The 25,465-nt window shown below is 44.7% G+C and overlaps 1 protein-coding gene across 1 annotated transcript in view; it reads left to right on the forward strand.

Moving 5' to 3' along the window:
* LOC143774712 (uncharacterized) overlaps positions 1-25,465 on the forward strand; it is a 689,954-nt gene that overhangs the window by 494,676 nt on the left and 169,813 nt on the right. Inside the window, exon 11 of the mRNA XM_077262476.1 lies at positions 15,580-15,848. Within this exon, the coding sequence (XP_077118591.1) occupies positions 15,580-15,848 (269 nt within the window). The remainder of the gene's footprint in view (positions 1-15,579; positions 15,849-25,465) is intronic.

Below are 25,465 nucleotides of genomic sequence, written 5' to 3' on the forward strand. Positions count from 1 at the left end.
ATGCATTATTTGTTCAAAAGCAACATGATACATGACTATTTTGGTTCTATACTAAATAAGCTATGCTGTAAGGTCTCAACTGCCAAACTGTTGGTGATATTTCTGCTCCACTTTGATTTTGAATCTTTGTTTCAAATAGCTCCACTGATGTAATGTTTAGATCCAGTGAATCCACTTTCTGCTGACTAAAGTAATCAATCTTAACGCCTAAGCAACTGAAACAATTTTAACCTTAATGACTAGGCCAAATTTTTGAAATCTAACCCATGTTATTTCATGTAGTAATAACTCTGGAACACTTCACAGTATCCCAGTGATGCTGAGTTTGTTTTTCATGACATATTGTACTTTATGTTAGTTGCAAATTTAGGTCAATATGCTTTGCGCTTGTTTGTGAAAACATCGGAATTTTGGCAAAAAATGTGAAATAATTGCAATTATTAAACTTTCTAGCTTTATATCCTTAATTCCTTAAAGACTGAGCCATTTTTGTTGTGAATTCTGTTGTGGGTTCTGCTCTTGGGCTCCCTCCGGTGGTTATAAGTGGTAGTGCTGCTGTTTGTCCTTCACAGCAGTCATCAGGTGCTTCCACTTTGGACGGGGCTATTTAGTCTGGCTTCACCCTTTAGTGAGTGCCAGTAGTCCATTGTTTTTCTGGAGGATACACATCTCTGCTTGGTTTCTCCTGCTGGATTGTCCAAATCATCAAAGATAAGTCCTGGCTTTGTTTTTGCAGTCCACATGCGGTGGACTTTATAGTTCAGTGAATTTCTATGTTTTTTCTTGTCCAGCTTTGTCTGTGTAAGGATTTATTCAGCCAAGCTGGAAGCTCTGGAGTCACAGAGTTACCCTCCATGCCTTTAGTTAGGTGTGGAGATTTTTGTATTCTCTGTGGTGGATTTTTGTAGTATTTAATACTGACCGCACAGTACTCTGTCCTGTCTTTTCTTTCTAGGTAGTGTGGCCTCCTTTGCTAAATTCTGTTTTCAGTCTGCGTTTGTAATTTCCCTCTCCTCTCACAGTCAATATTTGTGGGGGGCTGTCTTTCCTTTGGGGATTTTCTCTGAGGCAAGATAGTTTTCTTGTTTCTTTCTTTAGGGGTAATTAGTCCTCCGGCTGTGACGAGGTGTCGAGGGAGTGACAGGAACATCCCACGGCTACTTATAGTTGCGGTGTTAAGTTCAGGGTCTGCGGTCAGTATAGAGGCCACCTACTCCAGAGCTCGTCCATGCTGCTCCTAGGCCACCAGATCATAACAGTACAACTGGACAACAATGAGTTAACCACATCTCAAAAGAAGGGAAAGAAAGTGCTGAGCCATTTTTTTTCTGTACTCTGTTGTGTTTTTTTTTCCCTCTTCACCTCTGGGTGGCTCAAAAGTTAGGCACTGACATGAATGTTCAGGGACTTGCTTCTCGGGTGGATCAACTTGCTGCTAGAGTACAGGGTATTTCTGATTATATCGTGCAGACTCCTGTTTTAGAGCCTAGAATTCCAACCCCCGATCTGTTTTTTGGGGACAGGTCCAAATTTTTGAGCTTTAAAAATAACTGTAAACTATTTTTTGCTCTGAAGCCCCGTTCCTCTGGTGATCCCATCCAGCAGGTAAAAATTGTCATATATCTGTTGCGTGGAGACCCGCAGGATTGGGCATTTTACCTGGAATCTGGAAATCCAGCCTTGCTTAATGTAGACACCTTTTTTCAGGCACTTGGGTTATTGTATGATGAACCTAATTCTGTGGATCATGCTGAGAAAACCTTTTTGGCCCTGTGTCAGGGTCAAGAAGCGGCAGAATCATATTGCCAGAAATTTAGAAAATGGTCTGTGCTTACTAAGTGGAATGAGGATGCTTTGGCGGCAATTTTCAGAAAGGGTCTTTCTGAATCTGTTAAAGATGTTATGGTGGGCTTCCCCACGCCTGCAGGTCTGAGTGATTCTATGTCTCTGGCCATTCAAATTGATCGGCGCTTGCGTGAGCGCAGAGTTGTGCACACTATGGCATTGTCTTCCGAGCGGAGTCCTGAGCCAATGCAGTGTGATAGGATTGTGTCTAGAGCTGAACGCCAAGGATTCAGATGTCAGAATAGGTTGTGCTTTTACTGCGGCGATTCTGCTCATGTTATTTCTGATTGCCCTAAGCGTGCCAAGAGAATCGCTAATTCCGTTACCATCAGTACTGTACAACCTAAATTTCTGCTATCTGTGACCCTGATCTGCTCATTATCGTCATCTTCTGTCATGGCATTTGTGGATTCAGGTGCCGCTTTAAATTTGATGGACTTAGAATTTGCCAGACGTTGTGGTTTTCCCTTACAGCCTTTGCGGAGTCCTATCCCTTTGAGGGGTATTGATGCTACACCATTGGCTAAAAATAAACCTCAGTTTTGGACACAGTTAACCATGTGCATGGCGCCAGCCCATCAGGAAGATTGTCGTTTCCTGGTGATGCATAATTTGCATGATGCTATTGTGCTGGGGTTTCCATGGTTACAGGCACTTAATCCGGTGTTGGATTGGAAATCTATGTCTGTGACTAGTTGGGGTTGTCAGGGGGTTCATTATGACGTCCCTCTGCTGTCAATTTCCTCCTCCCCCTCTTCTGAAATTCCTGAGTTTCTGTCATATTTCCAGGATGTTTTCGATGAGCCCAAGTCCAGTTCCCTTCCACCGCATAGGGACTGTGATTGTGCTATTGACTTGATTCCAGGCTCTAAGTTTCCTAAGGGCCGACTTTTCAACCTGTCTGTGCCTGAACATGCCGCCATGCGGAGCTATGTAAAGGATAATAGTTGTGAGAGTGTGGGTATTTTTGTTGATTTCCAGAGTGTCGGCACCAGTAGCTTAGCAGCCGCTATGATGTTGTAGGCTAAGGAAGAGGAGCGGCGAGGTAGATTGGGGCAAATCGGTAGGTTTAAAAGAACAGACTCTGGTGTTAGCTTCAATTTTTTACCTACGATATCCAGGATAGTCGTCTCCACAAGAGACCAAAATTGTTGTAGGATGGGGCAAGACCACCATAAGTGAAAATAGTCACCTGTTCCTTTTTTGCATCTCCAACATGAGGTAGAGGTGTCAGGTTTCCAGATTCGGATTTGGGTTTGTGAAGTGTACCACCTGGATACTATTTTAAAGGAATTTTCCTGCGTTTTCACGCAGCACGTGGGGCCATGTGAATTTTTGTAGATATGTTGGACCTGGTATTTATTAAAAGTATATCCCAAGTTTTTTTCCCAGCTTGTTATATATGCTCTTTTTAAGCAATGGTCTTCAGTCAGGAGAGTTTGGTATAGGGTGGATAGCGTTTTCGGTGGTTTGGATACTCTGGCGCATTGGGTTTCGAAGGTTGTGAGATTTCGGGTGGTGTCGGAGTTGTATTGCATTATTCTCAGAGATTCTTTGAGGGCGTTGTACTGTATAAAATTAAAATTCGGTAGGCCCGTTAGTTTTTTAATTTCAGAGAGGGGCAGAAGCACTCCCTCCCCAAATAGCTGGTCTATGGGTGTGTTTGGGCCTTTCTGGCTGCTATGTACTTTATTGTCAGTTTTGATTGTGTGGGTTAGGACGTCTGAAAGTTTGAGTAGTGGTGATGAAGGGGGTATTAGTATGTTATGTACCTTCGTCCAGATCCTGATGAGTGCATGTGTGAGTGGGTTGGATTGTGAGGGGGGAGGTCGCTTCTTAACATAAGTCATCAGAAGCGATCTGATAGGCTGAGGTGAGAGCTCATTCTCTATCGTAAGCCACTGTTTACTTTGTGTGCCGCGTATTAGGTCCACTGAGCGCGCCAATATTGCAGTGTGGTAGTATTTCCTGGCATCTGGTGCGCCCATTCCGCTGTTAGATTTAGCCAATACTAGCGTGCGGTAAGTTATTCGTGGTTTGATATTTTTCCAAATATACTTGAGGAACAATGAGTTCACCCCAGCTAGGTAAGAGTCTGGGATGTGTATAGGTAGCATTTGAAACAGGTATACAAACTTGGGAAGTATTAAACTTTTTAGTATATTTTTTCTCCCTGACCATGATAGGAATTGGTCTCTCCAGGATTGCATGGTAGTCTTAGCTTTGTCAATTAGCGGGTCATAATTAAGTTTAAATAGGCCTTTGTGGTTTCTGGGTATCCTAATTCCAAGGTACGTGATGTATTGTTTGTGCCAGGTGAAGGGGTATAATTTTTTCAATTTAGCAATGGTGTGAGTAGGTATGTTGAGATCTAGAGCTTCTGATTTAGAAAGATTAACTTTAAAGTTTGCTAGGGTACTATATTTCTCCAGTAAAGTTGGGAAGCTTTTGAGTGGTCTAGTCATCAGAACAGGAAGGTCGTCCGCAAAGGCCGCCGTTTTGTACTGTGTTTTTCCTATCTTAATGCCTTCAATTTCAGGGCTCTGCTGAATAGCACTTAGTAGGGGTTCCATCGCTAACATGAAGAGTATCGGCGACAGGGGGCAACCCTGGCGAGTGCCATTTGAGATAGTAAACGTGTCTGTCAGGGAGCCATTTATTCTAATGCGTGCCTTGGGTTCTCGATACATACTCATTATTGAAGAAGTTAGTTGGTGAGGGAATCCAAAGCAGGTCAAGGTCTCTCTCAGGTAAGTCCAGTCCACCCTGTTGAAGGCCTTCTCCGCATCAGTCCCTAGGAGAACTAAAGGTAGTTTTCTTTCTCTAACATAGTGCATAAGGTGCAATATTTTATAAGCATTATCTTTCCCTTCTCTTCCCTTGACAAAGCCTGTTTGGTTTAAATAAATCAATGAAGGCAAAAATCCTGCTATTCTGCGTGCTATCATGCTTGCAAATAGCTTCAGGTCCACGTTTAATAACGAGATTGAACTATAGCTACTGCATTGCTCTGGGTCCTTGCCTTCCTTGTAAATTAGTGAAATCTTGGCTTCCAAGGCCTGCGTAAGGAATTGTTCGCCGTTCAATACTGAGTTACACATGTTTAATAGGCGTGGGAGTAATACTTGGGGAAAGGACTTATAGTATATTATGGGTAAACCGTCGGGACCGGGGGCTTTCCCAGAAGGGCTCCCCGACAGGGCGGACCGGAGTTCATTTAGTTGGAATGGTTTGATTAGGGAATGTTGCTGAGAGGTTGTCAACTGGGGGAGATTTAGACGTGTCAGAAAGGTTTTAATAGCTAGTAATCTTTTGGATTTGTCATTGTCGTTCTCTTTTGGGCGTAGGTTGTAAAGCGTTTTATAATAATTTAGGAATTCAGATTCAATTTGTTTATAGTTTTAGGTGCTCTGACCATTTGAAGATTTGATGGTATGGATATATGTGCGTGTTTGGCGTCGTTTTAGTTTGGTTATCATTAACTTAGAAGCTCTATCGCCATGTACGAACATTTTGTTTCGCCAAGAGGTGTACCATTTAGCAGAATTTAAGTTCAAAATTTCTTTCAATCGTTGTCTTTTTTTTGTAAGTTCATCTAGGGTATGTTGTTCCTGCTGTTTTTTGTGTTGTGTTTCTAGTTCAAATATCTCGGCATATAAGTCTCTTAGCTCTTGTTGTCTTTGTTTGTTGAGGTACGAGGAGATAGAGATCAGTTCTCCTCTAATTACCGACTTATGTGCTTCCCAAAGAGTTGGGATCGAGACCTCATCAGTATCATTTTGTTCAAAATATTGGTTGAGCTTTTTTGTAACACGTCTAACAACTTCTGGGGAGTTTAAAATGGATTTGTTCAGTTGCCAAGATCTACTAATTGACAGGGGTCTGAGAAGCTTCGTTTGAAGTAACACTATGGAGTGATCTGAGTGAACATTAGGGAGGATTGTTGAGCTTATTACATTTGGCAGTAATTGCCTGGGTACGAAAATATAATCGAGTCTGTGGTAGGATCTGTGGGGATGGGAGTAATAGGTAAAGTCAAGTTCGGTAGGATATAATTGCCTCCATATGTCTAATATTTGCATTGACCCGAGTTTTGTTTTAATCCTAACTAGATCTCTTGTAAAGATAGTACTTTTTTGGTGGATGTGTCTATCAAAGGTTCTAAGGCAATATTTAAATCCCCCCCCCTACTATGAGGGAACCTTCTCTGAAATCTTCTATTTTCCTGAGCAACGATAGTAGCCATTTTAAGTGTTTTTTATTAGGAGCATATGCGCTACATAGGGTAATCAAGTTCCCCGCTAATAAGCCCTTGATCATTATGAATCTGCCATTAGGATCCGTAAGGATAGCGTGGGGTTGGAAAGGGATTCCTTTTGCTATCGCAATTGATGTCCCTCTAGATCCTACTTGTGGAGTGGTGGCGTAGAACCATGTGTCATAATGATTGCGTTCGAAGTTGGGCAGTTTATCAGGCTTAAAGTGTGTTTCCTGAATGAAAAGGATGTCTGCTTTTTGTCTCTTGAGGAAGTCTAGTGTGTGACGTCTATTGGACGGTGAGTTTAGGCTGTTTGCGTTGAATGAAGCAATGGTAAATACCTTATCCTGTGCTGTCATTTGTGTTGTGGTCAGCAGAATCAAAGAGTCGCTGAGAGGTCTTCATCTGATGTTTCCTTGGTGGCAAGGTGCTGTTATTAAGGTGGTGATTGGAAGGGGAGGGGAAGGGGTAAGAAAGTAGAAAAAGCATAGAAATAGAAGAGACAAGAAACAAAGCATAGTTAATATGCAACATATTAATGAAAAAATTAACTTTGGTAAACATAGAGTCAGCTATCATGACTAAACTTGTAGGCTTTCTTTGAGGGAGATTCATAACATGTTTCTGAAGCCTGGGTAAAAGATGAATTTGAAGGTTGGGGTAGGGTATGGTATGGGAAAAAAGAAAGGGGGGGAGGGGGGGAAGAGATGGGGTAGGGGGGGAAGGATAAAAATGGGAAGAGGGTTGGGGGGACATTGGGGGAAGAGGGTTAGGATCAATGATTAGCCGTTTTGAACCAATACTGGTTTAAATCTCAATATATGTATAACCATCACTGTAGGCAGATCAGCGTTCAGGTTATCTCAGGGTCTCCTTTTGAAGGTGGTGTCTTTGTTGATTTTCTTTTCAGTCTTTGTGATTTAGGGGTCCCTGCAAGATGCCATGGGGTTGGAGCTGGAAGTGGTTGTAGTTGTGATGCTGTGTGGAACGTTTCCAGGTCTGGATAAGAATCCAGGTTGATATTTAAGGTTTTACATAGTTCTCTGATGTCTGCTGATGTCTGGGCTTGAATTCTTTTATCTTCTGCGGTAACGAAGATTCCGAAAGGGAATAGCCAGTGGAAACGATATCCTTTCTGTATCAATGCTTCGGTAACTGGTTTCAACGCTCTTTGCTTTTTCAGAGCCAATGCTGAGAGATCTTGAAATAGGCTGATTTGAGAACCTTCATATGTGATATCATGTGCCTCTCGTGCTCGCCGAAGTGTGAGGTCTTTCATCCTATAGTCGAGGAAACGGCATATTACATCCCGTGGAGGCTCTCCCTGTTTGGGTTTTGGGCGGAGAGCTCTATGTGTCCTGACAAGTTCGATATTTTTAGGATCTCCATCCAGTAAGAGTTTGCTTAAAATCTCCATAGCAGCTTTAGGCAACGCATCGAGAGCAACTGATTCTGGAAGACCTTTGATGCGGATGTTGTTCCTCCTTTCTCGATTCTCGTGGTCCTCCAGAGTTGAATGGATTTTTTGGATCTGCGTCTCATGTTCCTTGAGGCAGTCTAATAGGGAAGTAGTATGTTGTGTCAATGATGTTTGGGCGGTTTCAACTGTTTCCAGCCTATGTCCTTGTTGCACCAGGTCTTGTTTTATTTCCGCCAGTTCCTTCCCTATAGGTTCTAGTGCCTTAGATAGTATTCTTTTGATAAATGAGAGGGTTACCAGACTATCTTTCGCATTCCCTCCTAGATCTGAGTCGCTTTCAAGGTCTGAGTCAGAGTCGTCCTCTGTTTGCAAGTCTATTTGTCTTGATGTTGTAATAGTGTCAGAGAGGCCAGATTGTTTTTTCAGAAATTTATCCTCATCGGCTTGGGTTATGGATTTAGAGGTTTTTGAAGTTCCACGTACTGTTTTAACCCCTGATTTCCCCATGGCAATTGGGAAAGGCTTCAGATTGTCGCTTATTATTTGACGTCAAGTTCTCCCTCAGCCCACGAGATGAGGAGATCAATTAGTCATTTCAACTGTCCAGATATAATAGTCACGCTGATAAGGCTTGATTTTGTTGTTAAAGGGATTAGTAGCTTCAACAGGGGGTGGGCACTAAGGTTTTGAGTTGGGGTTCAAGTGACCAAATAGAATGCTTAAGTATTTGCAGAGTAGATAGTCAAATATTTGTTGCAATAACAATTCTGAGAATCAAGGAGCTGTTGTTCTGTGAATGGACACTAGGTGTCAGAAAAGGACCTCCTATGTGGCTCAGAAATTCACTCAGCTCAGCCACAGCTGTTCTAATGCAGTCTGGTGAGACTCCTGGGAGTAAAAGGTAGTGCAGGGGTATGACTAGGGCTGCAGGTCCCTCTGCTCTTCACTGCACACTGATTGCCAGGGTTCCAATGCGGGCGAGACTACCACGCTGCTGTTGATTAGTTGGCAGCGTTAGGTAGTGCAGGCATGCGGCTGGGAGTGCATATCCTTCTGCCCTGCTCAAAGTGCTGCTGGTGGGATGCTTGGGAGATGTAAATAGTGCAGGGGAATGACTGGAGCTGCGGATCTCTCCGCCTTGCACTGGACGTCGGCTGCTGATGAAGCTGAGCGGCCGAAACTTCTTCGCTGCTTTTTTACTATGTGCAGGCTGTATGGGAGTGCAGGTGTGTGGCCGGGATTAAGATCCCTCCGCCCTGCACAGAGCAATGAACGCCGCTGCTAATGTGCGGCCGGAACTACTTTACCGCTGTCACTTGAGGTAATGTGTGCTTCCGCCCCTGATTTTAAGCTCTCCCACTTGTGTGCCTCCTTTGGTGGGGAAGAGGGGGTCCGTTGGGGATACGTTATGCAAATAAAGTTGCCCCGCAGGCTTAATTTAGTGGCACACTGTCTGTAGCTGTGCCTTTAGATCCGTGCTGTTGCATGGACTATTTTTTCCCTAATCAGCTGCGCTGTATGAGCGATCCTGCACTCTAATGAATGTCTGGCTACAGGGGAAAAAGAGTGGTGCCTCTCCTGAATGTGCCTCTCTGGGTCCCCTGATGGACTGGGATGAGGGTCACAGTACCTTGGGGTCCATTTGGCGAGTCTCTGCTCCTTTTCCTCCTCACGTTGGGGTGTGTGAGGGATATCCCTCCGCCTCTCTCACACCGCAGGTGTCCTCTCGTTTAAGTTGATTATTTCCACATTTGAGGATTAAAATCTTCTGGAACCTGTTTCCAGCAGGTCTAGGCTCCCTTAGGAAAGCCTCCCTATGTAGGAATCCGGGTTAAACGTCTGTTTTTTATCGATTGGTCTCTGATTTAGAGGGGGCTCAGGGTTCCTGCTTCCTACCACAGAGCGCTCAAGCCACGCCCCCCCCCCGGAGCTATGTAAAGGAGTCTTTGGAGAAGGGGCATATTCGGCCCTCTTCTTCTCCATTGGGAGCAGGTTTTTTTTTTGTTGCCAAGAAGGATGGCTCCTTGAGACCCTGTATTGATTATCGCCTCTTGAATAAGATCACGGTCAAATTCCAATACCCTTTGCCTTTGCTTTCTGATTTGTTTGCCAGAATTAAGGGGGCTAGTTGGTTTACTAAGATTGACCTTCGAGGGGCATATAATCTTGTTCGTATTAAGCAGGGTTACGAATGGAAAACTGTGTTTAATACGCCCGAATGCCATTTTGAATATCTTGTGATGCCATTCAGACTCTCTAATGCCCCATCTGTGTTTCAGTCCTTCATGCATGATATATTTCGGAATTATCTTGATAAATTCATGATTGTATATTTGGATGATATTTAGATTTTTTTCAGATGATTGGGAGTCTCATGTGAAACAAGTCAGGATGGTATTTCAGGTCCTTCGTCATAATGCCTTGTTTGTGAAGGGGTCTAAGTGCCTCTTTGGAGTACAGAAGGTTTCTTTTTTGGGATTCATTTTTTCTCCATCATTTATGGAAATGGATCCGGTTAAGGTTCAGGCCATTCATGATTGGATCCAGCTCACATCCGTGAAGAGCCTTAAGAAATTTTTGGGCTTTGCTAATTTTTATTGCCATTTCATTGCCAACTTCTCCAGTGTGGTTAAACCCCTGACCGATTTGACGAGGAAGGGCGCTGATGTAGCTAATTGGTCCTCTGAGGCTGTTTCTGCCTTTCAGGAGCTTAAGCGCCGATTTACTTCTGCCCCTGTGTTGCGTCAGCCAGATGTTTCTCTTCCTTTTCAGGTTGAGGTTGACGCTTCTGAGATTGGGGCAGGGGCCGTTTTGTCTCAGAGGAATTCCGATGGTTCCTTGATGAAACCGTGTGCCTTCTTTTCTCTAAAGTTTTCGCCTGGGGAACGCAATTATGATGTCGGCAATCGTGAGTTGTTGGCTATGAAGTGGGCATTTGAGGAGTGGCGACATTGGCTTGAGGGGGCCAAGCACCGTATTGTGGACTTGACCGATCATAAGAATCTGATTTACCTCGAGTCTGCCAAACGGCTGAATCCTAGACAGGCCCGATGGTCCCTGTTTTTCTCCCGTTTTGATTTTGTTGTCTCGTATCTTCCGGGTTCTAAGAATGTTAAGGCTCATGCCCTCTCTAGGAGTTTTTTGCCTGATTACCCTGGGATTCTTGAGCCGGTTGGTATTCTGAAGGAGGGGGTGATTCTTTCTGCCATCTCCCCTGATTTGCGATGGGTTCTTCAGGAGTTTCAGGCTGATAAACCTGATCGCTGTCCAGCGGGGAAACTGTTTGTTCCTGACAGATGGACTAGTAAAGTGATTTCTGAGGTTCACTGTTCTGTGTTGGCTGGCCATCCTGGAATTTTTGGTACCAGAGATTTGGTTAGTAGGTCCTTTTGGTGGCCTTCTTTGTCACGGGATGTGCGTTCTTTTGTGCAGTCCTGTGGGACTTGTGCGCGGGCCAAGCCTTGCTGCTCCCGCGCCAGTGGGTTGCTTTTGCCTTTGCCGGTCCCTGAGAGGCCTTGGACGCATATTTCTATGGATTTTATTTCGGATCTTCCTGTTTCCCAGAGGATGTCTGTTATCTGGGTGGTCTGTGACCGGTTTTCTAAGATGGTTCATTTGGTACCTTTGCCTAAATTGCCTTCCTCTTCTGAGTTGGTTCCGTTGTTTTTTCAGCATGTGGTTCGTTTGCATGGCATTCCGGAGAATATTGTGTCCGATAGAGGTTCCCAGTTTGTTTCTAGGTTTTGGCGGTCCTTTTGTGCTAAGCTGGGCATTGATTTGTCTTTTTCTTCTGCATTCCATCCTCAGACAAACGGCCAAACCGAGCAAACTAACCAGACTTTGGAAACTTATTTGAGATGCTTTGTGTCTGCCGATCAAGATGATTGGGTGGCTTTCTTGCCATTGGCCGAGTTTGCCCTTAATAATCGGGCTAGTTCGGCTACCTTGGTTTCACCATTCTTTTGTAATTCTGGGTTTCATCCTCGTTTTTCTTCAGGGCAGGTTGAGTCTTCTGATTGTCCTGGGGTGGACTCTGTGGTTGACAGGTTGCAGCAGATTTGTGCTCATGTGGTGGACAATTTGGTGTTGTCTCAGGAGGAGGCTCAGCGTTTTGCCAGCCGTGGTCGGCGTGTGGGTTCCCGGCTTCGGGTTGGGGATTTGGTCTGGTTGTCTTCTCGTCATGTTCCTATGAAGGTTTCTTCCCCGAAGTTCAAGCCTCAGTTTATTGGTCCTTATAGGATTTCTGAGATTAGCAATCCAGTGTCTTTTCGTTTGGCCCTTCCAGCCTCTTTTTCCATCCATAATGTTTTTCATAGATCTTTGCTGCGGAAATATGTGGTGCCCGTGGTTCCGTCTGTTGATACTCCTGCCCCAGTGTTGATTGATGGGGAGTTGGAGTATGTTGTGGAGAAGATCTTGGATTCTCGTTTTTCAAGACGGAGGCTTCAGTATCTTGTCAAGTGGAAGGGTTATGGCCAGGAGGATAATTCTTGGGTTGTTGCTTCCGATGTTCATGCTGACGATTTGGTTCGTGCCTTCCATTTGGCTCGTCCGGATCGGCCTGGGGGCTCTGGTGAGGGTTCGGTGACCCCTCCTCAAGGGGGGGTACTGTTGTGAATTCTGTTGTGGGTTCTGCTCTTGGGCTCCCTCCTGTGGTTATAAGTGGTAGTGCTGCTGTTTGTCCTTCACAGCAGTCATCAGGTGCTTCCACTTTGGACGGGGCTATTTAGTCTGGCTTCACCCTTTAGTGAGTGCCAGTTGTCCATTGTTTTTCTGGAGGATTCACATCTCTGCTTGGTTTCTCCTGCTGGATTGTCCAAATAATCAAAGATAAGTCCTGGCTTTGATTTTGCAGTCCACATGCGGTGGACTTTATAGTTCAGTGAATTTCTATGTTTTTTCTTGTCCAGCTTTGTCTGTGTAAGGATTTATTCAGCCAAGCTGGAAGCTCTGGAGTCGCAGAGTTACCCTCCATGCCTTTAGTTAGGTGTGGAGATTTTTTTATTCTCTGTGGTGGATTTTTGTAGTATTTAATACTGACAGCACAGTACTCTGTCCTGTCTTTTCTTTCTAGGTAGCGTGGCCTCCTGCTGTGAATTCCGTTCTCGAACTCCCTCCTGTGGTCATGAATGGTACTTCGGTGAGTTCTGTCCATGGACTCCCTCTGGTGGCTGTGAGTGGAGCTGCTGGTTCTGAGATTCCTTCCCCACCTGCCCTCGTCTAGGGCTAGGCTGGATTCTCTATTTACCTCCACTCAGATCATTACTCCATGCCAGATCTCCTGGATCTTTCTGAGGACCTGTCTACTCCAGCGAAGCTAAGTTCCTGCTTGTTCATTTGTTACATATGGTTTTTCTTGCTAAGTTCTAGTCCAGCTTGCTATCATGAAACTGCCTGGCTAGCTGGAAGCTCTGGGGGTGCAGAGTGGCTCCACCGCACCGTGAGTCGGTGCGGGGGTATTTTTTACACACTCTGCGTGGTTTTGTAGTTTTTTGTGTTGACCACAAAAGATCCCTTTTCTATCCTCAATCTGTTTAGTTAGACTGGCCTCTCTTTGCTAAAGCCTATTTCATCCTGTGTTTGTGATTTCCTCTTAACTCAGAGTCAATACTTGTGGGGGGCTGCTTTTACCTTTGGGGAAATTTCTCTGAGGCAAGTGAGGCTTTGTTTCCTTTCTTTAGGGGTAGTTAGCTCTTAGGCTGTGAAGATGCGTCTAGGCAGAGTCAGGCACGCTCCACGGCTATTTCTAGTTGTGTTGATAGGAGTAGGGTTTGCGGTCAGCAGAATTCCCATTTCCCCAGAGCTCGTCCCGATTCCGTGTTTAACTATCAGGTCATTTCTGGTGCACCTAACCACCAGGTCCATAACAGCCTCCTTTGCTAAATTCTGTTTTCAGTCTGCGTTTGTAATTTCCCTCTCCTCTCACAGTCAATATTTGTGGGGGGCTGTCTTTCCTTTGGGGATTTCCTCTGAGGCAAGATAGTTTTCCTGTTTCTTTCTTTAGGGGTAATTAGTCCTCCGGCTGTGACGAGGTGTCGAGGGAGTGACAGGAACATCCCACGGCTACTTATAGTTGCGGTGTTAAGTTCAGGGTCTGTGGTCAGTATAGAGGCCACCTACTCCAGAGCTCGTCCATGCTGCTCCTAGGCCACCAGATCATAACACATTTTGCACATAAATGATCGAGCTTAATTCTATACTCTGATATGTCACTTTTTGAGGCAATAACTTTGGAACCCTTCAACATATCCCAGTGATTATTTTTTTCATGACATGTTGTACTTCATATTAGTGGCAAATTTTGGTTAATATGATTTGCGAAACATATTTATGAAAATATTGAAAATTTTACCAATTTTTTTTAAAATGTCTCATATTTCAAACTTTGAATTTTTATGCTCTTAAGTCAGATAGCTATTTACACAAAATAGTTTATAATGACATTTCCCATATGTCTGCTTTACATTATCAAGAAACACTAGAGATAAAAGTGCAATAGGGTCTTATCCAGTTAAATTGGATATTTTTTTTCCTGAAGAAGTATGGTAGTCTGAAATGCGTAGACAAAATAAAAAAAATTGCACTTTATCCTATTGTGTACCTGGTTTTATTATCATTCACCAGCAGTACATATTTTTCCAATTTTTACTTTCCCACAATTATTTACATTAGTATCCTTTTATTAATGTGAATATGTGTGGGGAAAACTACAGCTTGGGTGGATGGTAGGGCTCACAAGGGAAGGAGCACCATTTGTCTTTTGGAGGGCAAAATTGTCTGAATACAGATGCCATGTCACATTTGGAGAGATACTGATGTGCCTAAATAATGGAAATTTCCTACAAGTGACCCCCATTTTGGAAACTGCACCCCTCAAGGAATTTCACACTCACATATTTCAATAGGCAAGTACCATCTGAAATGCAGAAGACCAGTACATGCTATGATATCTTAACATGCATATTTGGTCTGTATTAAACTGTAATCTGAATAGCTCGCTTGTATAACATTAGTCTTAGTGCTGTCTTTGTGGGGTCAGATTTTATTTTTGACTGACAGCACTTAGACCGGAAGTACAACTATGTGAACGTAGCATTGATAGTACGTGGTGCAATAAAGCTTATCGGAACAAGTATTAGCAGTTGATCAATTAATTAGTAAATTGGGAGAATTGGACAAGTCCTAAGTCACAAATCCCAGAGGGGAGCATTGTGGGGGGGCTTAACCCTTTCCTGAGTATATTCAACAGCACAATAACATATAAGCTCAATGTAAAACGGGAGGTAAGGATTAACCCTCACGCAAAGGTGAGGAGGCAGCAGAGTACATGTTGGAGCAGCAGAAATGCAGTTTGAGGAGCACATAGAATATCCCATGTGAAGGCTGCCTATAATGAAGGCGAGGGGGCTCTTCACTGTTGGAGCCATTTTTTTACTAGGGATATAAGTGTTATCTCCAATCAACATTTTATCTGACAGTTATGGAGTTAATTGTGAAAGGAGGCGGCGCTGGTGCTGTGACATAATCAGCACAGCAGACACAATGACACCTCCTAGGTGTTATTTACTATACTATCGGGCTCCACTCAGAAGCTACTTGCCTATTTTATGTGCAGCAGATGGGTATTGTAGACCCAGTTTTCCTCCTGAATACTTCTGCAGAAGTGTGAGGAGCTCTGCAAACAAACTGAGCAGCCCCATGTCCACCCATGAACAGACAAAACCCACATGTGGGCGGGGCTACTATCAGAATGATGATTCTGAGAAAAAAACAGAATTGTAGATCAGTCTGCTTTGTGCCCTCTGGCTGTGAATGTCAGTGGGCCGGACAGGGATCAGCGGGCTGGACAGGGACAGTCAGAAGGCCAGATGTGGCTCACGAGCCGCAATTTGACCTGGCTTGAACTAGACAAAACTAACTACTATAAGGAATACTTCTGAAGTGCAAAGTTGAGAATAACCCTTAAAATTATAACATTGTCCCTTCATATAGTACTTGTAAGATCTCTAACAGCACCCCCCGCATCAGAATGTAATGTATTTTTTGTTTCCGATAGGCAGTCATGAAGACAGAGGGCTGATTAAATGTGCTCACTTTCAAGATGGAAACCTGACACTGATGAACCCAACACAGATTGATCCATTTTATGTCGTATTAGAGAATCCCATATTTTCTTGTCTAGGACCTCTTCTGTCAATTGGAAAGAAGAAGATCCCAATACATGGAATTGTGTTGATTTATTTCAAGATAATGTGTAAAGGTGATCCAGCGGAGGAGTACAGAATCCATCTCTATGTACTGCCCCATATAATAAATGCTGAAGAGGTGAGTGGTAATGAAAAAGATAATTACCTGTCAAGAATGGAGCAAAATCAAACAGGGGGCACTTCTAGACCTATCATTAACAAATAGGCCAGGCATAATATCAAATTATTACGTTGGGGGTCAATTGTTTAATAGTGATAATAACTACTGATGATTGAGCACTAAAATGCTTAGATGCTCATCACTCAAATCAAGCAGGTGGGACGCTCAGCTGCTTGACTCGAGTAATGTGTATAATGGAAGTCAAGGGGAAGCTCAAGCATTTTTCCAGCTGACTCTACCAGGAAGGCTGAGGGGCAAACAACTTGCTTAAATGCTTGGAAAAAGTGTTCAAATGGAATGTGGATAGTATGGAAAAAAACCCTGGACGCATCTCGGACTCCCTGGTCGCTGCTGGGAACAATGTTGTTAGAGTATTACGCCACTATTACCGACTGACAAAAAAGCATACAAAGCCGAAGATAAAATGGATTTTACAGGAAAATATGTTCAGAAACATTCTTTCCTGTATAATTACTTGTATATATGGCAAAAGAAATAAGAGAAAAACTGCCTCCTTCACCCCTTTAGGCAATATTCACACATAGCGGTTTTGCAATTTCTCATTGCTTGCAAAGGTGAAAAAACATCCAGCGGTAAATGTAATTTTCACATTTTACTACCTTATGTGGTTATGTAGTGTGTGTGACATGATCAGACAAATCCTGATAAATTTATGAAGGAAGGACTCTTAACTAGTGTTGAGCGATACCTTCAGATATTTGAAAATATCGGTATCGGATTGGATCGGCCGATATTCGAAAAATATCGGATATCGCCGATACCGATACCCGATACCAATGCAAGTCAATGGGACCAAAATATCGGAATTAAAATAAACCTTTTCTTTCCTTGTAGGTTCATTCAACATGAAGGAAAACAACTAAGAATAATGTAGGATGTATTGGGGGAGGTGGCGGAGACATTAAAGGCATAGAGGTTTAGCCCAATCAAATGGAATAGCAGGAATTATTTTTTTTAAGACGTTTGGAGTTACAAAGATATTGACTATGTTAAGATTTTTTATATTTTGTCAGATATTGATGCTTCACTAATTCCATGCTCTTCACCTTCTTTTTTACTTCTCCAACACTTTCTTCTTCATCATCCTCAGTAGCAGCATCTTTTACATCAAATTCTTCTTCACCTTATTCATCTTCTTCTTCATCTTCTACCTATTATTCTTTTTTGTTACATTCTTTCTATTCAACTGTTATTCTTCTTCATATTCTAATTCTTCATCATATTCTTATTTGTGACAGGCATTCCTCTAGTTGTTATCTATAAAAGTTTGAAGATTACACCTTCCGTTCTGCCTGTCACTAAAGAGTTACAACAGGATTTGTCCGCGTTCAGTTTGGCCTGCAGCAGCAGGCTTTATCCAGGGGCACCACGAGGAGGAACGGACTCACCCCCATACACTGCTTAGTCTTCTTCTGCTTATAATTTAGATAATATATTTTGCTCTGATGTTTAGTCTTATCCTTAATGTTCTTCTGCTCTTTGTTCTGCAGCTTCTTGTTCTTCTGCTTCTTGGTCTTCCGGGTTGTCGTCTCCAGGGTCGTCGTCCCCAGGGTCATCATCATCATCGGGGTGGTCTTCAGGGTCGTCATCATCTTCAGGGTCGTCGTCTCAGGGGTTGTCGTCTCTGGTGTCGTCGTCATCTTAGGGGTGGTCTTCAGGGTCGTCGTCTTTAGGGTCTTGAACTTGGAAATGTAGCAGAAAGTACAAGAAGGCTGAGAAAATGCTGAGAACCAGCTGATGGAACTGGAACCCGGAAGGCTACCCGAAGGTCCAAGAGCCAATGGAACTACCGAGGACTAGCTGACGTTACTGGAACCCGGTTACTAAGCAGCAGGTACCCGTGCCAGATAGCACTACCAAGGACCACCCATCGTTGGTGGAACTCGGATACCCAGAAGGAGGCACCTAAGCCAAAGGCTCTGCCCGGAACCAGCTGACGGTACTGGAACAAGGATGGGGAGTAGAAAGTGCAAGAGCAAAAGACACTGCTGAGAACTAGCTGACGGTACTGTAACCCCGATGGGTAGCCGAAGGTACAAGAGCCAATAAAAACTACCGAGGACAAGCTGACGTTACTGGAACCTCTGTTACTAAGCAGGAGGTACCCGTGCCAGAAAGCACTACCAAGGACCACCTGATGTTGGTGGAACTCGGATTACCCAGAAGGAGGCACTAGGGTTGAGCGACTTTCATTTTTTTAAGATTGAGTCGGGTTTTGCGAAACCCGACTTTGTCCAAAGTCGAGTCGAGTGAAGTCGGCTGATTATCGCGAAAAGTCGGGGATCGACCAAAACATGAAACCCAACGCAAGTCAATGGGGAAGGATAGTCGGCAGTGAGTGGAGGCCAGGAAAACACCTACAGTGCCCATTTTAATGCCAAAAACATCGATTCTTGTTTCTGAAGCTTGTTAATCTTAATTAACTTTCTAATAATAGTTGGGCATTGGAAATTGGGATCAATTGGCAAAAGTTGTGGGGGGTAGGGCTGGTTCAAGGTTTTAGTGGGCCCAGGAAACATGGACTACGTCACGGCGGTGCAGCAGTGATAGGTAAGTATTTCAACTTTGCAAGTGCTGTGATCCTGAGCAAGCAGGGAGGCCCACTCGTTCACATTGGCACTGGCACAGGGCCCCTCAAAGTACGGCGGTGTGTTTGCACGGCGGGGGCGCCTCCCACCGTCAGCGACACTTTTGCGTACTCTGAGGGGCCCTGTGCCTGTGACGTCGCCAACGAGTATGCCCCCTACCTGTTGAAGAAACCTGCACTTTCATCTGCACCTTCCTCTTTGTCCCTGTGTAAGGTTTTATAGTATGCTGGAAGGGGAACCTGACTTTCAGCAGGGTCAGATTGTGGCTGTGTAGCGTGCAAGGGGAATGTAGTGGTCTGGGTCAAAGTACCACAAGACTCATCTAGCACCGGCTTGGCAATGGGCAGGATGAGGACGAAACACAGATATAGGCCCAAATAATAAAGTGGGTAAAATGCAGTTCAAAATTGGTAACAGGACTAACCAGGTGGCATTGCTTAGTTCAGTGGAGTAGAAAACCCAGGAGCGGCAGACACCGTTAGTAGGGCCGAACCACACTAGTAGGCCCTATGCAGTTTAATATTACAAATGAGGGCCGAAAGCCTGAAGATTAAAGGTCAGGAAAATAACACAGGACAACACCAAGGTGCGGCACACACCGTTACTAGGCCCAACCAAAGTAGTAGGCCTGAACATTGAAGGTCGGCACAACAAAACAGGAGAAAACCCAGTAGCGTCAGACACCGTTTTAAGGGCCCAACCACACATTTTAAAAACAACTACTTAACGAGAGCCTTGAGATTGAAGCTCAGCTTTATACAGTGGAGGACAACACCAGGGTGCGGCACACACCGTTAGTAGGCCCCAACCACCAATTTTTAAAAACAAATACTTAATGAGAGCCTGAAGGTTGAAGCTCAGCTTTATACAGTGGAGGACAACACCAGGGAGCGGCACACACCGTTAGTAGGCCCCAACCACCAATTTTTAAAAACAAATACTTAATGAGAGCCTGAAGGTTGAAGCTCAGCTTTATACAGTGGAGGACAACACCAGGGAGCGGCACACACCGTTAGTAGGCCCCAACCACCAATTTTTAAAAACAAATACTTAATGAGAGCCTGAAGGTTGAAGCTCTGACAAGGAAACCAGGAGGAGAACACCAAGGAGGAGGAGAACACCAAGGAGCGGCAGACACCGTTACTAGGCCCCAACCCAGGTAGCAGGGCAACTGCAGTGTTACATTTAAAAAAACTTTCTGAGAGCCTGAAGGTTGAAGCTCAGACAAGGAAACCTGGAGGAGAACACCAAGGAGGAGGAGAACACCAGGGAGCGGCAGACACCATTACTAGGCCCCAACCCAGGTAGCAGGGCAACTGCAGTGTTACATTTAAAAATACTTTCTGAGAGCCTGAAGGTTGAAGCTCAGACAAGGAAACCTGGAGGAGAACACGAAGGAGGAAAAGAACACCCAGGAGGAGGAGAACACCCAGGAGCGTCAGACACCGTTAGTAGGCCCCAACCACCAATTTTTAAAAACAACTACTTAATGAGAGCCTGAAGGTTGAAGCTCAGCTTTATGCAGTGGTGGACAACACCAGGGAGCGGCACACACCATTAGTAGGGCCCAACCAAAGTTGTAGGCCAAATGAAGTTTAATATCTGCTACTATAGGCCGAAAGCCTAAAGACTGAAACTCAGTTTTATACAGTGGAGGACAACACCAGGGAGCGGCACACACCGTTAGTAGGGCTGTTGTGAATTTGGATTCTGGGCTCCCCCGGTGGCTACTGGTGGAATTGAACTGGTGTCTTCATCTTCTCTGTTCACCTGTTCCCATCAAGATGTGGGAGTCGCTATATAACCTTGCTGCTCTGTTAGTTGCTTGCCGGTCAACAATGTTATCAGAAGCCTCTCTGTGCTTGTTCCTGCTCCTAGTCAACTACTAGATAAGTTGGACTCTTGTCCATGTTTGTTTTTGCATTTTTGTTCCAGTTCACAGCTGTAGTTTCGTTACTGTGTCTGGAAAGCTCTTGTGAACAGGAATTGCCACTCTGGTGTTATGAGTTAATGCCAGAGTTTTAAAGTAATTTCTGGATGGTGTTTTTGATAGGGTTTTCAGCTGACCATGAAAGTGTCCTTTCTGTCTTCTGCTATGTAGTAAGTGGACCTCAAATTTGCTACACCTATTTTCATACTACGTTTGTTATTTCATCTCAACTCACCGCCAATACATGTGGGGGGCCTCTGTCTCCTTTCGGGGTATTTCTCTAGAGGTGAGCTAGGACTAATATTTTCCTCTGCTAGCTTTATTTAGTCCTCCGGCTGGTGCTGGGCATCTAGAATCAACGTAGGCATGCTACCCGGCCACTGCTAGTTGTGCGTTAGGTTTAGTTCATGGTCAGCTCAGTTCCCATCTTCCAAGAGCTAGTTCCTATATATGCTTATGCTATGTTCTCTTGCCATTGAGATCATGACAGTTTGACCGGCCCTCAAAGTGTTAATTGTTTGGGCTGAAGCAGGAGAAAAAGAAGTGTTGAAGGGAATTTTTTTTTTTTTTTTTTTTTTTTTCCCCTCAGAGTTTTGCTGCCTAGCCCTTAATTGCTGTCTAGCTGCTTCTTACCTCCTCTTAACCCTTGAATGGCTCTGTGTCCACCTGTTTGTAATGGATCTTCAGAGTGTAACTGCAGGTTTGAATAATCTCGCCACGAAGGTACAAAATTTGCAAGATTTTGTTTGTCATGCACCTGTATCTGAGCCGAGAATTCCTTTGCCGGAATTTTTCTCGGGGAATAGATCCGGGTTTCAGAATTTTCGAAATAATTGCAAATTATTTTTGTCCCTGAAATCTCGCTCTGCCGGAGACCCTGCACAGCAGGTCAGGATTGTGATTTCCTTGCTCCGGGGCGACCCTCAAGACTGGGCTTTTTCATTGACACCAGGGGATCCTGCGTTGCTCAATGTGGATGCGTTTTTTCTGGCCTTGGGGTTGCTTTATGACGAACCTCATTTGGAGCTTCAGGCAGAAAAAACTTTGATGTCCCTATCTCAGGGGCAAGATGAAGCGGAAATTTACTGCCAAAGATTCCGTAAATGGTCTGTGCTTACTCAGTGGAATGAGTGCGCCCTGGCGGCGACTTTCAGAGAGGGTCTCTCTGATGCCATTAAGGATGTTATGGTGGGGTTCCCTGTGCCTGCGGGTCTGAATGAGTCCATGACAATGGCTATTCAGATCGATAGGCGTTTGCGGGAGCGCAAACCAGTGCACCATCTGGCGGTGTCCACTGAGAAGTCGCCAGAGAGTATGCAGTGTGATAGAATTCTGTCCCGAAGCGAGCGGCAGAATTTTAGACGGAAAAATGGGTTGTGTTTCTATTGTGGTGATTCTACTCATGTTATATCAGCATGCTCTAAGCGCACTAAAAAGCTTGGTAAATCTGTTTCCATTTGCACCTTACCGTCTAAATTTATTCTATCTGTGACCCTGATTTGCTCTTTGTCATCTATTACCACGGACGCCTATGTCGACTCTGGCGCCGCTTTGAGTCTTATGGATTGGTCCTTTGCCAAACGCTGTGGGTATGATTTAGAGCCTTTGGAGACTCCTATTCCTCTGAAGGGGATTGACTCCACCCCATTGGCTAATAATAAACCACAATACTGGACACAAGTAACTATGCGTATTAATCCGGATCACCAGGAGATTATTCGCTTTCTGGTGCTGTATAATCTACATGATGATTTGGTGCTAGGATTGCCTTGGCTGCAATCTCACAACCCAGTCCTCGACTGGAGAGCTATGTCTGTGTTGAGCTGGGGATGTAAGGGGGCTCATGGGGATGTACCTGTGGTTTCCATTTCATCATCCATTCCCTCTGAAATTCCTGAGTTCCTGTCTGACTATCGTGACGTCTTTGAAGAATCCAAGCTTGGTTCGTTACCTCCGCACCGAGAGTGCGATTGTGCCATAGATTTAATCCCGGGTAGTAAATACCCAAAGGGTCGTTTATTTAATCTGTCTGTGCCTGAACATGCTGCTATGCGAGAATATATAAAGGAGTCCTTGGAAAAGGGACATATTCGTCCATCGTCATCTCCCTTAGGAGCCGGTTTTTTCTTTGTGTCAAAAAAAGACGGCTCTTTGAGACCATGTATTGATTATCGGCTTTTGAATAAAATCACTGTTAAATATCAATACCCATTGCCGTTGCTGACTGATTTGTTTGCTCGCATAAAGGGGGCCAAGTGGTTCTCTAAGATTGACCTTCGTGGGGCGTATAATTTGGTGCGAATCAGGCAGGGGGATGAGTGGAAAACCGCATTTAATACGCCCGAGGGCCACTTTGAGTATTTAGTGATGCCTTTTGGTCTTTCTAATGCTCCGTCAGTTTTCCAGTCCTTTATGCATGATATTTTTCGCGATTATTTGGATAAATTTATGATTGTGTATCTGGATGATATTCTGATTTTTTCGGATGACTGGGACTCTCATGTCCAGCAAGTCAGGAGGGTTTTTCAGGTTTTGCGGTCTAATTCTTTGTGTGTGAAGGGTTCTAAGTGTGTTTTTGGGGTACAGAGGATTTCCTTTTTGGGATATATTTTTTCCCCCTCTTCCATTGAAATGGATCCTGTCAAGGTTCAAGCTATTTGTGATTGGACGCAGCCCTCTTCTCTTAAGAGTCTTCAGAAATTTTTGGGCTTTGCTAACTTTTATCGTCGATTTATTGCTGGTTTTTCGGATATTGCTAAGCCATTGACCGATTTGACTAAGAAGGGTGCTGATGTTGCTGATTGGTCCCCTGATGCTGTGGAGGCCTTTCGGGAGCTTAAGCGCCGTTTTTCCTCTGCCCCTGTGTTGCGTCAGCCTGATGTTGCTCTACCTTTTCAGGTTGAGGTCGACGCTTCTGAGATCGGAGCTGGGGCAGTGTTGTCGCAGAAAAGTTCTGACTGCTCCGTGATGAGGCCTTGTGCCTTCTTTTCCCATAAATTTTCGCCCGCTGAGCGGAATTATGATGTTGGGAATCGGGAGCTTTTGGCCATGAAGTGGGCTTTTGAGGAGTGGCGCCATTGGCTTGAGGGGGCCAGACATCAGGTGGTGGTATTGACTGACCACAAAAATTTGATTTATCTTGAGACCGCCAGGCGCCTGAATCCTAGACAGGCGCGCTGGTCATTATTTTTCTCTCGGTTTAATTTTGTGGTGTCATACCTACCGGGTTCTAAGAATGTTAAGGCGGATGCCCTTTCTAGGAGTTTTGAGCCTGACTCGCCTGGTAACTCTGAGCCCACAGGTATCCTTAAGGATGGAGTGGTATTGTCAGCCGTTTCTCCAGACCTGCGGCGGGCCTTGCAGGAGTTTCAGGCGGATAGACCTGATCGTTGCCCACCTGATAAACTGTTTGTTCCTGATGATTGGACCAGTAGAGTCATCTCTGAGGTTCATTCTTCTGCGTTGGCAGGTCATCCTGGCATTTTTGGTACCAGGGATTTGGTGGCAAGGTCCTTCTGGTGGCCTTCCCTGTCACGAGATGTGCGAGGCTTTGTGCAGTCTTGTGACGTTTGTGCTCGGGCCAAGCCTTGTTGTTCTCGGGCTAGTGGATTATTGTTGCCCTTGCCTATTCCTAAGAGACCTTGGACGCACATCTCGATGGATTTTATTTCAGATCTGCCTGTTTCTCAGAAGATGTCTGTCATCTGGGTGGTGTGTGACCGTTTTTCTAAGATGGTCCATTTGGTTCCTCTGCCCAAGTTACCTTCTTCTTCCGAGTTGGTTCCTCTGTTTTTTCAAAATGTTGTTCGTTTGCATGGTATTCCTGAGAATATCGTTTCTGACAGAGGGACCCAATTCGTGTCTAGATTTTGGCGGGCATTCTGTGCTAGGATGGGCATAGATTTGTCTTTTTCGTCCGCTTTCCATCCTCAGACGAATGGCCAGACCGAGCGGATTAATCAGACCCTGGAGACATATCTGAGGTGTTTTGTGTCTGCTGACCAGGATGATTGGGTTGCTTTTTTGCCATTGGCGGAGTTCGCTCTCAATAATCGGGCCAGCTCTGCCACTTTGGTGTCCCCGTTTTTCTGTAATTTGGGGTTTCATCCTCGATTTTCCTCTGGTCAGGTGGAATCTTCGGATTGTCCTGGAGTGGATGCTGTGGTGGAGAGATTGCATCAGATCTGGGGGCAGGTGGTGGACAATTTGAGGTTGTCCCAGGAGAAGACTCAGCTTTTTGCCAACCGCCACCGTCGTGTTGGTCCTCGGCTTTCTGTTGGGGATTTGGTGTGGTTGTCTTCTCGTTTTGTCCCTATGAGGGTCTCTTCTCCTAAGTTTAAGCCTCGGTTTATCGGCCCGTATAAGATATTGGAGATTCTTAACCCTGTTTCCTTCCGTTTGGACCTCCCTGCATCCTTTTCTATTCATAACGTTTTTCATCGGTCATTATTGCGCAGGTATGAGGTACCGGTTGTGCCTTCCGTTGAGCCTCCTGCTCCGGTGTTGGTTGAGGGTGAGTTGGAGTACGTTGTGGAGAAAATCTTAGACTCTCGTGTTTCCAGACGGAGACTCCAGTATCTGGTCAAGTGGAAGGGATACGGCCAGGAGGATAATTCTTGGGTGAATGCATCTGATGTTCATGCCTCCGATCTGGTTCGTGCCTTTCATAGGGCCCATCCTGATCGCCCTGGTGGTTCTGGTGAGGGTTCGGTGCCCCCTCCTTGAGGGGGGGGTACTGTTGTGAATTTGGATTCTGGGCTCCCCCGGTGGCTACTGGTGGAATTGAACTGGTGTCTTCATCTTCTCTGTTCACCTGTTCCCATCAAGATGTGGGAGTCGCTATATAACCTTGCTGCTCTGTTAGTTGCTTGCCGGTCAACAATGTTATCAGAAGCCTCTCTGTGCTTGTTCCTGCTCCTAGTCAACTACTAGATAAGTTGGACTCTTGTCCATGTTTGTTTTTGCATTTTTGTTCCAGTTCACAGCTGTAGTTTCGTTACTGTGTCTGGAAAGCTCTTGTGAACAGGAATTGCCAC

The sequence above is a fragment of the Ranitomeya variabilis genome, chromosome 5 (assembly GCF_051348905.1).
Source record: "Ranitomeya variabilis isolate aRanVar5 chromosome 5, aRanVar5.hap1, whole genome shotgun sequence".
In the NCBI taxonomy this organism is placed as follows: domain Eukaryota; kingdom Metazoa; phylum Chordata; class Amphibia; order Anura; family Dendrobatidae; genus Ranitomeya; species Ranitomeya variabilis.